Below are 13282 nucleotides of genomic sequence, written 5' to 3'. Positions count from 1 at the left end.
GCCAAATTATCTTTAAAAGTTCTGATCCCCGAATGCTCAGGGAGTCTGATTTGAGGAAAACTAAAACTCTGATCTCCCACACAGCTGGCTCTGCCTGAATTACTCTTTCTCCACTGCAATTCCCCTGTCTTGATAAATCAGCTCTGTCTAAGCAGGGCAAGAGGTGAACCCATTGGGCAGTTACACAGTCTATTGGTGATTTCTGATAGTGAATTTTTCAATTGAGCTATTGTATTCCTTAGCTCCAGAGTTTCTGTATGGTTCCTCTTTTTTTTTCAGTTTCTATATCTGTTAATATTTTCATTTTGTTCATGAATTATTTCCTGCTTTCACTTAGTTGTTTATTTCTGTTGTCACTGGGCTTCATTAAGATAGTTAATTTGGATTCTTTGTCAGGTAACTCATTTACGTATTTCTGTAGGGTTGGTTTCTGGAGATTTATTTTGCTCCTTTAATTTAGTCATCAGGTTTCTCTGTTTCTTCTTATGTCTTGTTATTTTTTATTTTTCATTTATTTTTGCCAAGATTTGGGCATTTGAAAAAACTGCCACTTCTCCCAGTTTTTATCAGCTGGCTTCATACGGAAGACCTTCATACCTGAATCAGCATGGCTATAGGTTCCAGCAGCCTCTCAAACTTTTTCTGAGAATGCATCTTCTTTGGGTTTATACATTGCAACATCCCAAGTAGAGGTTTGCCAGTTTCTTTTTCTGGAGCTGTTGCTCCCTCTGGTATCTGTCTGTGGTACTGCAGGTTCCCTGGTGCTGCATCATCTCTGACGTCTCCTTTATTCTCAGTGGCTCCCATGCATCCAAAGTATGCCCGTTGGGCGTCAAGTTAGAGAGACAGAGAGTTTCAGGTAACCTCATGAAACTATTCCATTCCAGTCTTCTCTTTCCCTGCTAACGGAGAAGATGCAAGTTGAGTGCTTCCCAGCCAAACCAACCTGTTCGAGCTTGGGGAAGGGGTATCATGAGTATAATGCAACAGCTTTTCTTATTTGTTCAATTCCACTATTCTTGGCTTAGCACTTGTCTGTGCTACTACAACTTTTTAATGGTTTATGGAGCTCCGTAAAGGCTTTTAGACCATATATTGTTTTTCAGTTTTTATCTTTATGGAGAATCAAGGTTTGGAGCTTCCCATTCCACCATCTGGCTGACATCACTCTGTTTATATTATTTTTATTTTTATTATATTTTATTTTCTTGAGACAGGATCTTGCTCTGTCAGCCAGGCTAGAGTGCAGCCTCTAACTCCTGAGCTCAAGGGACCTCCTCCCTCAGGCTACTGAGTACTTGGACTATAGGCACACACCACATACCAGGCTAATTTCTTATTTTCTTGTGAAGATGGTGCTTCACTCTGTTGCCCAAGTTGGTCTCAACTCTTGGGCTCAAGCAATCCTTCTGCCTTGGCCTCCCAAAGTGCTAGGATTAAAGGTGTGAGCCCACTATGTGCTGCCTGTTATATTTAGTAGAAAATATATCTAAAAATATACTTACGTACTATATTGAATCCACTACCCAGAGCTTAACTGAACTATTTTTGTGACTCATTCTGTTTTTTTATTTTTTGTTTTTTACTTATCACAATGAACTACAAGTATGGATATATTTACATTAATTAATATAAAATATACTGGAGTCTTTTGTATTTTTTTTTCCTTTTTTCTTCACCAAAAGTAGAAACTTAAATATACTGAAATCTTAAATGACCCTTGAATGTTTCTAGGACTGACCCTGGAACAAAATTTTTTATGTGGTTATTACATTGTTCTTTTCATGTTAAAATCATTTGTTTCTTTTTCATATAGTACATCAAAGAAGAATTGTTAATATAGCCCTTACCAGCCATATGCTAAGTGCCACAAGTGTTTCGGTCTCTCTCCATTCTTGTACCCCAGTTGGTCTTTTTTTTTTTCTTTTGGAGGTGTAGCCTCCATCTTTCACCCAGGCTGGAGTGTGGTGGCACGATCTCAGCTCACTGCAACCTCTGCCTCCCGAGTTCAAGTGATTCTCCTCCCTCAGCCTCCTGAGTACCTGGGATCACAGTTGTGTGCCACCATGCCCACCTAATTTTTGTATTTTTAGTAGAGATGGGGTTTAATTATGTTGGCAAGGCTGGTCTTGAACTCCTGACCTCAAGTAATCCACCCTCCTCAGCCTCCCAAAGCGCTAGGATTACAGACATGAGCCACTGCGCCCAGACTACCTCACTCTGTCTTTTAAATTGGCTATATAAGGGGAGAATCTTGTGCTTGTTAAGTCTTTGTTTTCTGGCCTATTTATATAATGGACATTTCTGGGTTGTGTGTATATATTAAATTATTTGAGCATATATATTTAATGTACTAAATAGATCTACGTGTTTTCATACATGTCACTATAAAAAGACCATTTGCATATATTTGTTCTATAAAATGCTTACTTTTCTTCATGAACCACCTAGATTTGCTTTTCTGATGTGTAGTGTGTGTGAAAATATTTCTTTGTGAATTTTTTTTTATTGTGTGCCCCTACAGGTGGTATGATTAATAACGCCATAGCCTCTGTAAGAAACGTATATATTAGTCTGCTGGCAGGAATTGTTTTGGGATTTTTTGTTCGATATTTTCCAAGTGAAGACCAGGTAAATACAAAATCTATTTTATAGAAGTATAGTATTAGACATTTTTTCCAAAATTTTAAACTTTGGTAAGATCCATGAAATTTAATACTTAACTCTATTTTTCAAAACTAGCCTCCAATGCCTACTCTGTATTTAAAACTGAGCAAAGCAGTGATTGATACAGGACAATGGCTTTGATTAAAGTCTTTGCTTCCTGATTTGGCAAATAAAGAATGTCAAAAAATAAACTTAATGCAGAGTATCTCTCTGAGTTATACTTTCCCTTTCTCTACTAAATTGCCTATTGATGTTTGATAATTTCCCCCAAATTTTCCCTTAAACATTTTAGGGGGAGATAGGTTCCCATTTATTTCTGCATATTTTCTGACTGAAATTCACTCCAGCTATCCTTTGACAAAGGCAGCTCTCAAACTTAGCCATTTCCTGCCTTAAAGGAAAACATGCCATTACTTTCATATTTCTGTAATTTCCATCCAAATTTAGCTGCAACATACTGACCAAAGAGATATTCAAATATTTTTTAAGAATTCATTGGATATGTTATATGAAACTGGAGATTTTATGGGTCTCTTTTCTTCTTCACTTAAAGTAATACTTTAACCATTTTACTGATACTAGTATCAGAGATGTGGCAGAAGATGAAACATTATTAATTGGAAATTTTGTTACTTGGTAGTAAGTCCGCTAAAATGTATGGTGAGAAAGAAAATCAAAATTTTAGACATTTAATATAACATTTAAAGACATAATGTCAAAGGGTCAAACATATATAATAGATAATGTCAAATCTTGTATTATATATTTAATATAAACTAATTTCTAAATATCTATCTAATTCTAGAAAAAACTTACATTGAAGAGAGGCTTCCTTGTTTTGATTACGTGTGTTTCTGCTGTCTTAGGCAACCAACCTATTGGTTTACATGGATCTGGAGGATTATGCACACTAGTGTTGCGTTTCATTGCAGGGACAAAATGGTCCCAAGAAAAGGTGAATATTTTTAATATGCTATATTTTTAAAGCTAAGACAACTGAATTTTTTGCATATATTTAGGAAATCCCCTCATTCTCATTGGAAAATATTCCAAAAGGTTTGCTACCCTCAAGAAAGTGTATGAATCAATCGAGGAAATAAAATATTTAGGAAAAGCAGCTGGAAGTATACTAATATGGAATCAGAAGTTGAGTTAATCACATCAGGCTTCTCTTTTTCCCAAGTTTTATATAATATTATATTACTCATATCAATCTAATTATTTTATTCATTGAAATTTTAATTATACAATTAATCCATGAAGAATGTTTGTAAAAGGCCAGGCATGGTGGCTCATGCCTGTAATCCCAGAACTTTGGGAGGTCGAGGTGGACAGATCACCTTGGGTCAGGATTTTGAGACCTGCCTGGCCAACATGTTGAAACCCTATCTCTACTAAAAATACAAAAATTAGCTGGGCATGGTGGCGTGGTGGTGGGAACCTGTAATTCCAGCTACTGAGGAGGCTGAGGCAGAAGCATTGCTTGAACCCAGGAGGTGGAGGCTGCAGTGAGCCGAAATCATGCCATTGCCCTCCAGCCTGGGCAACAAGTGCAAAACTCCATCACACACACACAAAAAATAATAAACAAACAAATAAATAATAAAAATAGAAATGCTTGTAAAAGAATAAAACATATAGAATAAAATGTAAAAGATTTCTTTATTCCCCACCACTGTCAAATATCTAACCCCCTTACATTTTTTTAAGTAACCAGTATTCTATTTATAGACATTTAGATCATTTCCACTTCTTGTTATTTACAAACAGTGCTGTCATAAACAGTGTTGTTCATGTCTTTTTTTTTTTTTTTTTTTTGAGACACAGTTTCACTCTTGTCACCCAGGCTGGAGTGCAGTAGCATAATCTTGGCTCACTGTAAACTCTACCTCCTGGATTCAAGTGATTCTTCTATTTCAGCCTCCCTTGTAGCTGAGATTACAGGCGCACACCACCAGGCCCAGCAAATTTTGTATTTTTAGGAGAGACAGGGTTTCACAATGTTGGCCAGGCAGGTCTTGAACTCCTGACCTCAGGTGATACTGCTGCCTTGGCCTCCCAAAGTGTTGGGATTACAGGTACATCTGTAGGAATAGAGTCCCAGAAATGATTTCTTTTTTTTTTTTTTTTGAGACAGAGTCTCTGTCTATGTTGCCCAGGCTGGTCTCAAAATCCTGAGCCCAAGGGATCCTCCCAACTTGACATTGCAAAGTGCTAGGATTATAAGCATGAGCTACCACACCTGGCTGGAAATGATCTGTGTTTTATTTTGATGGACACTGCTAAATTACCCCTTCAAAAATTTTGGTTATTTACACTCTGCCAACAGTGCACAAAAGTATCTAATGCTTTAACTCATCAACAGCACTTGGTATTATCACTAGTTCTATTCTTTTCACTATTAAATGACCTCACCATCCAATTCTTATAGTTTCTTACAATTATGTGATGTTGTTATTCTTTATTTACATTTCTCTGATTAGTAGTATAGTAAGCTTCTCTTCATATATTCTTTTTAAAATACCTATGATCTTTTTTGACCATTTTTATTGGGTTATTTATTTTTTTCTTTCTAATTTATAGTTTCTCTTAGGGTTAGTGCCACTGATCCTTTGTTATGTATATATTGCATATAATTTTTGCTTATCTTCAACTTTGTTTATGGTGTCTGGTGTATGAAAGTAAAATTTCCTATGACCAAACCTATTGGGTTTTCCTTTTTTTGTTTTGGATTCCGAATCTCATTTAAGAAGGATTTTCTCACTGAAGATTATAACATATAAACATTACAAAGATATACTATTTTATGTATTATCATTTAATATTTTGGTGGTTTTTGTTTGTTTAATTTGATTTTTCATTTAGTCTTTTAATCTATTTGGAATTTATCTTTGTGAATGCTGTGAGGTAAGGTTATACATATATACATATGTGTATCTTACAAACTATATTTATATATACACACACAGATACATTTTGTGAGGTAAAGTTACACATATATACATATGTGTATCTTACAAACTATATATATACACACACACGCATACATTTTGTAAGTTAACTGAACAGAGATAGAACTACATCATGCCTGATGTGTGTGTGTGTGTGTATATATATATATATATATATACACACACATAAATATATATACATATTCAGACACACATATATACTTGCATGTGATGAATATGTACAAACAGATATATGCACATAAACTAGACAGTCATTTTTTGCCATATTGTTTATTTATTGACCAATTCATTAATAATTCAGTTTTTTAACATGAATTAAATTCTCCCATATATATTAATTCTGAAGTCTATTTAATCCTACTTCTCTATTTCTATGCCAACACTACTGTTTTACATCACTGCAGTTTTATGTGTCAAAATCTAATATAGATTATACTTCTTTTTAAAGTATTTTTTGGCTGTTCCTACAGACATTCTTTCTTAGATAAATTTTAGAATCAGCTTGAGAAGTTCCCTAATCAAAAATCATAGTGGCATTTTGCTTAGTATTCTTATATAATCTTAATTATAAAAGAAATGAAATGAATGAAATGCAAATCAATAAATAAAATTAAAACTGGTAAAACTTTTTTAAATGGTAAAAGAAACAGAACTAAAACAAGTTTTAAAGATTAAAAGTAACAAATAGGATAATTATGCTGTAAAGGTTAGTAACATCGTTTTTCTTTGTTTTTCTTTTTTTTAAACTGTAATAAGTGAGGATCAGAAAACACAGTCATAAGGGAAATAGTTATGAAGATAGTTTATGCCTCAAGGAAGAGGCATCAAAGTTCTTATGTATCTTCCGTTTAAAAAAATATTAAACCCAGACTGAGACTGAAATCTCTTCATCCAAATTCCTGGAGAAGAGCCAGAGTAATGCAGGCCAACAGGGGCCTTTCCTGTAACCTTTTAATTGGGGAAGTGGCACTGGGAGGCATTCGTTTCCAGAAAGGGAAGCTGGGTAGGCAGCTAAATGAGAATCTAATATATGTTTTGGTTTTGTTTTAAGGAAAAAGTGACTTTAAAGTACTCAACATGGGTTCTTTGGAAGCAGGCCTAGCAGACTTCCAAATTGTTTTTCTTAGTAGTATATGCTATATATATCAGGATTCACTTTAATGGGATTGAGTTCCAGGATGGTTGTTAGTGGAAGGCTTCCCAACCCCCTTCTGACAACCCAAATGTTTGCATGAACTGGGTATGTTCTCATCAGGCATGATGTAGTTCTATCTCTGTTCAGTTAACTTAGAGACAAAATCTGGAACTCATACAAAACATGGCTAGAACCATAAGGACATCACTTATTCTGTGACAAAATGGCCAAATAGTATTATTTTATTGCTTTGTGCAATTCTTTTAATCAAATTCTACCTAAGTGTTTGAGTAAAACTATTGAAGTGCTCAGTTTTTATTAATTAAGTTTAACATTTTTATTAAAATAAAGTGTCTCAAATTTATTAAAGGTTAAGTGACTTTAGGCCAGGCATGGTGGTTCATGTCCATGATGCCAGCGCTTTGGGAGGCCACAGCCAGAGACCACTTGAAGATGAGTTCTAGACCATCCTGGGCAATATAGTGAGACCCCATCTCGATAAACAATTTAAAAATTAGCCCAGCATGGTGGTACACACCTGTAGTTCTACTTGGGAGACTGTGAGAGGATCACTTGAGCCCAGGAGTTCAAGGCTACAGTGAGCTATGATTATGACACTACACTCCAGCCTGGGCAACAGAGCAAGACCCCATCTTTAAAATACTTAAAAAGTGAAAAAAAAAAGATGAGGGAGACTTTAACTTTCTGAAATATATTTATGTGCCAAAATAATTATAAATGTATTTCTCTTTTCTATAGATGAAAGTCCAAAAGATTATTACAAATGTATGGGATATTTTTCAACCACTTCTTTTTGGTTTAGTTGGAGCAAAAGTATCTGTTTCATCGCTTGAATCAAATATTGTTGGTAAGAATAATTAGAGCACAAAAAATATGAAATTCAAAAATATTTAAGAAAATTATAAATACATTTATTTTTATTTACAATATATTTTTGAATGGCTACAAGGACCTTCTTCAGAAACACATGTTGATACAGTGTCATATTTTCATATTGCTCTTCCTTTACACTGTGTGCTCTTTTTTTTTAAACCAAGGACAGCCCTGAATATCTTCCCTGAGTTATCTAAGGAAATAAATATAAGATTTCTTTCCTGAGGGAACATATTTGATACGATCAGCACTTTTTGAGTACTTTCATTTAAAACTGTTGGCTGGGTGTGGTGGCTCATGCCTGTAATCTTAGCAATTTGGGAGGCCGAAGCTGGCAGATTTCTTGAAGATATGAATTCAAGACCTGCCTGGCTAACATGGGGAACCCCATCTCTCCTAGAAATACAAAAATTAGCCAGGTGTGGTAGTGCACGCCTGTAATCCCAGCTACTCAGGAGGCTGAGGCAGGAGAATCACGTGAACCCGGGAGTCAGAAGTTGCAGTGAGCTGAGATTGTACCACTGCACTCCAGCCTGGGCGACAGAGCAAGAATCCTTCTCAAAAAGTAAATTATTATTAATAATAATAAAAGTATTCAAAAAAAGTCTATTAGTTCAGAATTGTATAAATGTCATCTGTCTTATTTTTCATGGTACCTCCACCATCAGATACTGTCTTGCACTTTACGGAGAATCCTCCATACAATTCATTTTTTATTATCATTTTTTTACGTAAAAATTAAACACATGAAGAGACAAAAGCCTTAAATGCTTTCAAAAGTTTTAGAAATCATATTCCTGGGCATAAAGAACACTTCTTCACAAATATTTTGTTATTTATGTTTGTTTTTGTCTGTTGTAGGCATATCTGTTGCCACTCTGAGTTTGGCATTATGTGTTCGAATTTTAAATATATATATATTGATGTGCTTTGCTGGTTTTAGTTTTAAGGAGAAAATATTTATTGCTTTAGCATGGATGCCCAAAGCTACAGTACAAGTAAGAACATATTAAGCCTATTGCTTAATGCTTTCATTTTGATGCTTTTAAAATTTAAAATGAAAAATGTTACTCCAATCACAAAATATGGGCTATTATCCTTATTTTTAAATGTTTGATTGATCATAACTATTCATTAAAATTAACGTAACCAGACCCAGTTACTTAGGAGGCTGAGATGGGAGAATCGCTTGAACCCAAGAGGCGGAGGTTGCAGTAAGCTGAGATGACACCACTGTACTCCAGTCTGGGTGACAGAACAAGACTCAATCTCAAATAAATAAATAAATAAACAGAAACAAACAAAGAAACTCAATGTAACCTTTTTCTATTTTTATTTTTATTTTCATTTTGAGACCAGGTCTCACTCTGTCACCCAAACTGGAGTGCAGTGGCATGATCACGGCTCACTGCAGCCTCAACCTCCTGGGCTCAAACAATCCTCTCACATCTGCCTCCTGAGTAGCTAGGATCACAGTCACCTGCCACCACACCCAACTGCTTTTTTTCAGATTTTCTTTCTTTTTTTTTTTTTTTTGAGACAATCTTACTCTGTTGCCCAGGCTGGAGTGCAGTGGCATGACCCCAGCTGAATGCAACCTCCACCTCCCAGGTTCGAGCGATTCTCCTGCCTCAGCCTCCTCAGTAGCTGGGATTACAGGTGCACAGCACCACACCCAGCTAATTTTTGTATTTTTAGTAGACATGGGGTCTCACCATGTTGGCCTGTCTAGTCTCAAACTCCTGACCTCAAGCGATCCGCCTGCCTCAGCCTCCCAAAATGCTGGGATTACAGGCATGAGCCACTGTGCCTGGCCTTTTCTTTCTGATTTTTTTTAAAGAGGAGGTCTTGCTATGTTGCCCAGGCTGATCTTGAACTCCTAGGTTCAAGTGATCTTCCTGCCTCAGCCTCCTAAAGTTCTGGGATTACAAGCATAACCCACTGGGCCTAGCCAATGTAACCTTTTGAAATCTCAGTTTTAAAAGCAATTATTTTGAAATCAAAAAGTATTCTTTCAATAAGTACTTCCTAAGTTTATGAAAATGTTTTTTATTTTCCTAAAATATATAATAAGAATATATCTGAAAATTAGAGTTTTTATATGTTGCTGAATATAATATAGCTAAATGTTATGATTTTAAAAAGTAGAGACACAGGCCAGGCATGGTGGCTCATGCCTGTAATCCTAGCACTTCGGGAGGCTGAGGCAGGCAGATCGCTTGAGCTCAGGAGTTCAAGACCAGCCTGGGCAACATGGTAAAACCCCCGTCTCTACAAAAAATACAAAAAAATTAGTCAGGTGTGGTGGCACGCACCTGTAGTCACAGCTACTTGGGGGCCGAGGCAGGAGGATTGCTTGAACTCAGGAGGTTGAGGCTGCAGTGAGCTGAGGTCATGCCACTTCACTCCATCTTGGGTGACAAAGTGAGACCCTGTCACAAAAAAAAAGTAAAGTAAAATAGAGACACATTGATTTTTAAAAAAATACTTTTCCTACCTTGCCACTCACTCCATCACACAAATGCACGTGTATTTTTTTAATTACACATTTATTTGTATACTATTTGGTTAATGGCTAAATCCCTGCCCCCGTCCCCTTGATAGACTACTTAAGGACAGGGACAGTGTCTGATTGTTGCAGTTGTTTTTCATTATTTCTCCCTGGCACTTAACACACTGCCTGACATGCAGGAGGCAAATACGTATTGCATGCCTGCAAGTATGAATGAACGGAAAGGGAAACCTTGTAATTTTGCCCTGTTATTCAAGGATATTCTCCTCCTACTAAAATATATGGCTACTTCTTGTTAGACTGTTTAACTTGGCAGCATAATATACCTTAATTTCCTGTGGCTCTTTTCTTAGTTGCTATTCCAAAACAGAAGCTCCTAAATTTTCATGCAAAAAAACCTCTATTATCATGTTAGAAAAGCAGGTTCATAAAGCCAGACTACCTGTTTTGAATACCATGTTCCTTGCCTATAATCTCAGGAAAATTATTTTCTAGTCTCTCAGTGTTCTCAACTTACAATGAAGTCTACGACTGTATCTGTTTCTTAGCAGTGTTGTCAGGATTCAATGAGATAATCCACGTAAAGTGCTTAGCACTCTCTCTGGCATATGGTGGTGCTCAGTTAGCAAACAATGTTGTTATTTTATCTTCCCTCCAAGTAATATAAATAATAACTTTTTATTTTTAATGTCTACTGTAGGGAATAATAAATCTACAAAAGGAGTATCTGTTCTCTCTCCTTCCAACAATACTCTTGCAATTTTGTTTCATTATTTCATAATTTTCATAAAGCAGGGAAAAAAGAAAAGCAGGTATGAGGAAAGAGACCACTCACTCGAGTCCTGCAGTATTATTCTGCTTCTGCTTATTCCTGTCTGCTGACTCCAGGCTAGCTTCTACACAAAGAATATCAACCTGGTCCCAGAAACTGGCAAGACATAAAAAGTTAATTATTTATACAAGTAGAATCACAACAGCAATAATAGATAACAATAATGTCACAAGTAAATACAATCAACAAATATTTAAAATTCAATTTTAAATTATTTTCACCTTTATCTTCTTCTGCCGTTCTCTGCTGCCGAAATAAAATTGGCTAAGATTCAGCTTTCTCTTGTTCCTTAGTTTCGAGTTATTGATAAAAATTGGACTGGAAAAATAGAAGCTATTAGGAGAGTAAATAAATAATTTAGTTTACAAATGTAAGATCAGCTTGGCAATTGGATTTTTTTGAAGAAATAATATTAAATCTCAGTCACTAGGAGGAAATCATTTATCATCTAATAAAAGTCCTCACATAATAAGGTTGTCATAAGAATTAAATGAATTGATAAATGGAAAGCTTTAAGAATGATACCTGACATATGATGAATGCCATATAACTATAAAAATATTATTTCTAGTTTCACCATTATAATCATCATCTCTTAAAAGTCAATGGGTTTGGTTTTTGTTTTTGTTTTTTTCTGTTGGCAGTTCTTTTATGTTCAAATCCTCTTCTAAACTGTAAGATTCTTTCAAGGTGGTTTTCTGCATGATTATTTTTTTCTCCCTAGCATCCTCCAGCACATTGGATCATGTTCAGTACATTAAAAGTTATGATATAAAAATAATACCGTTCTAAATTATTGATTTAGGATATAGAAATTGATCTTAAATTGAGGGGTTCTTTTGCCATAATGTTCCATATCAGAGGTAATGTTTCTACCATTATGTTGTTACTTTGCAACTCCATAGAAAATATGTTATATATTGGTATTTAATTCCCCCAAATTTTGAGGCAATTTCATTCCTACTTATTAAACACAAGGAAAGAGAGTTATCAAGAAATTTGCTTTATGTTATTAAAAATAATATGGTAGAAGGTAACTAGGGAAAAAAAACTTGTGACCCAGTAGAGTCATTCTAAAACAAAAACTTCAAAGGAACTCATTCTCTGACCTGGCAGGGGATGAGGAGTGAAGGAGAAAGAAACTTACCACTATCTGAATACCTACTCTGTGCCAGGTATTCTTCACATTCTCATATTTAATTTTCACAACCGTCCAGTGAGATAAATATTTTGTTCTTCATTTTACATGTAAGTAAGTACGTGTACAAGTAAGAGTGTGAGTCATTTGTACAAGGTCACTAGCCTGGTTGCAGCAAAAATAGAATTCAAACCCAGTTTGCTAGATTCCAAGCCTGCTGTCAGTTCTGCTATAACCCAGTGCCCCCTGAATAAGGAGAACAATGAAAAGAAGGGCAACAAATCCTAGAGAACCATAAGAAAACTTAATATTTTATTTTGTCTTCTTGTAGTCAAAAACCACTGGTACACAATAAAGGCAACTAAGCAAAACCGGTTTCGTTAGAACTCCTGGTGTTATGAGGGCAACACTCAAAAGAGATATTTCAATAGAGGAACACTGAGAGGACAAGAGTGGAAAATCAGCCCAAAAATGTTTGCATGCTGATTTGTCACTATTGTACTCTTCCTCCACATATATTTCCTAGGAAGAACATGCAACTGATGAGTAACTTATGAAAATTACTGAGTACTTTTTTTTCTAATAGTCTAGTACTAGATTTTGTTTATTTTAACAGAGCCAGTTACATTATATATTAACTCAGTTTAATATTTTTCTTTATGCCCTATTTTTACCCCTAAATGTAGGCTGTGTTAGGTCCTCTGGCTCTAGAAACAGCAAGAGTCTCCACACCCCACTTGGAACCATATGTGAAGGATGTGATGACAGTAGCATTTTTAGCCATCTTGATCACAGCTCCAAATGGAGCTCTACTTATGGGCATTCTGGGGCCTAAAATGCTTACACGCCATTATGATCCAAGCAAAATAAAACTGCAATTGTCAACATTAGAACATCATTAAAAAGTTTACCTTTCAACATCTGCCTGCTTCTTTTAATGAATTATTTCACATGACAGAAGAATTTTAAAGTAGAAATATGGAGGGACTGTACAGAAAATCCGGGATTTAGTAAATATGTGATTTCAGTACAGGGCTTTTCTTGCACTTTTTACTCCAAAGTTAATTTAATAAAAATAATATTAAAAAGAATGCTCTCTTAGTATTTACATACTGTAAGAACAAATTAAATC

General features: G+C 35.4%; 1 protein-coding gene across 1 annotated transcript; it reads left to right on the top strand.

The window, feature by feature from the left end:
• Positions 1-805: 805 nt before the first annotated feature.
• Positions 806-13052, top strand: LOC100615389 (putative SLC9B1-like protein SLC9B1P1). Its single transcript, XM_063805011.1, has 6 exons — positions 806-836; positions 2525-2631; positions 3473-3622; positions 7534-7642; positions 8530-8666; positions 12837-13052. Exons 1-6 carry the CDS (start codon positions 806-808, stop codon positions 13050-13052), a joined length of 750 nt encoding a protein of 249 aa, XP_063661081.1.
• Positions 13053-13282: the final 230 nt, after the last annotated feature.

The sequence above is a fragment of the Pan troglodytes genome, chromosome Y, assembly GCF_028858775.2.
Source record: "Pan troglodytes isolate AG18354 chromosome Y, NHGRI_mPanTro3-v2.0_pri, whole genome shotgun sequence".
In the NCBI taxonomy this organism is placed as follows: Eukaryota; Metazoa; Chordata; class Mammalia; order Primates; family Hominidae; genus Pan; species Pan troglodytes.
This window is presented reverse-complemented; position numbering and strand designations above follow the sequence as displayed.

Bases quoted from the DNA above. Each gene is read 5' to 3' on its own strand.
- LOC100615389 (XM_063805011.1), top strand. From the start codon at position 806: ATGCATCCAAAGTATGCCCGTTGGGCGTCAA. The intron at 837-2,524 runs GTTAGAGAGACA...GTGCCCCTACAG, and splicing joins GTATGCCCGTTGGGCGTCAA to GTGGTATGATTAATAACGCC. The intron at 2,632-3,472 runs GTAAATACAAAA...ATCTAATTCTAG, and splicing joins ATTTTCCAAGTGAAGACCAG to AAAAAACTTACATTGAAGAG.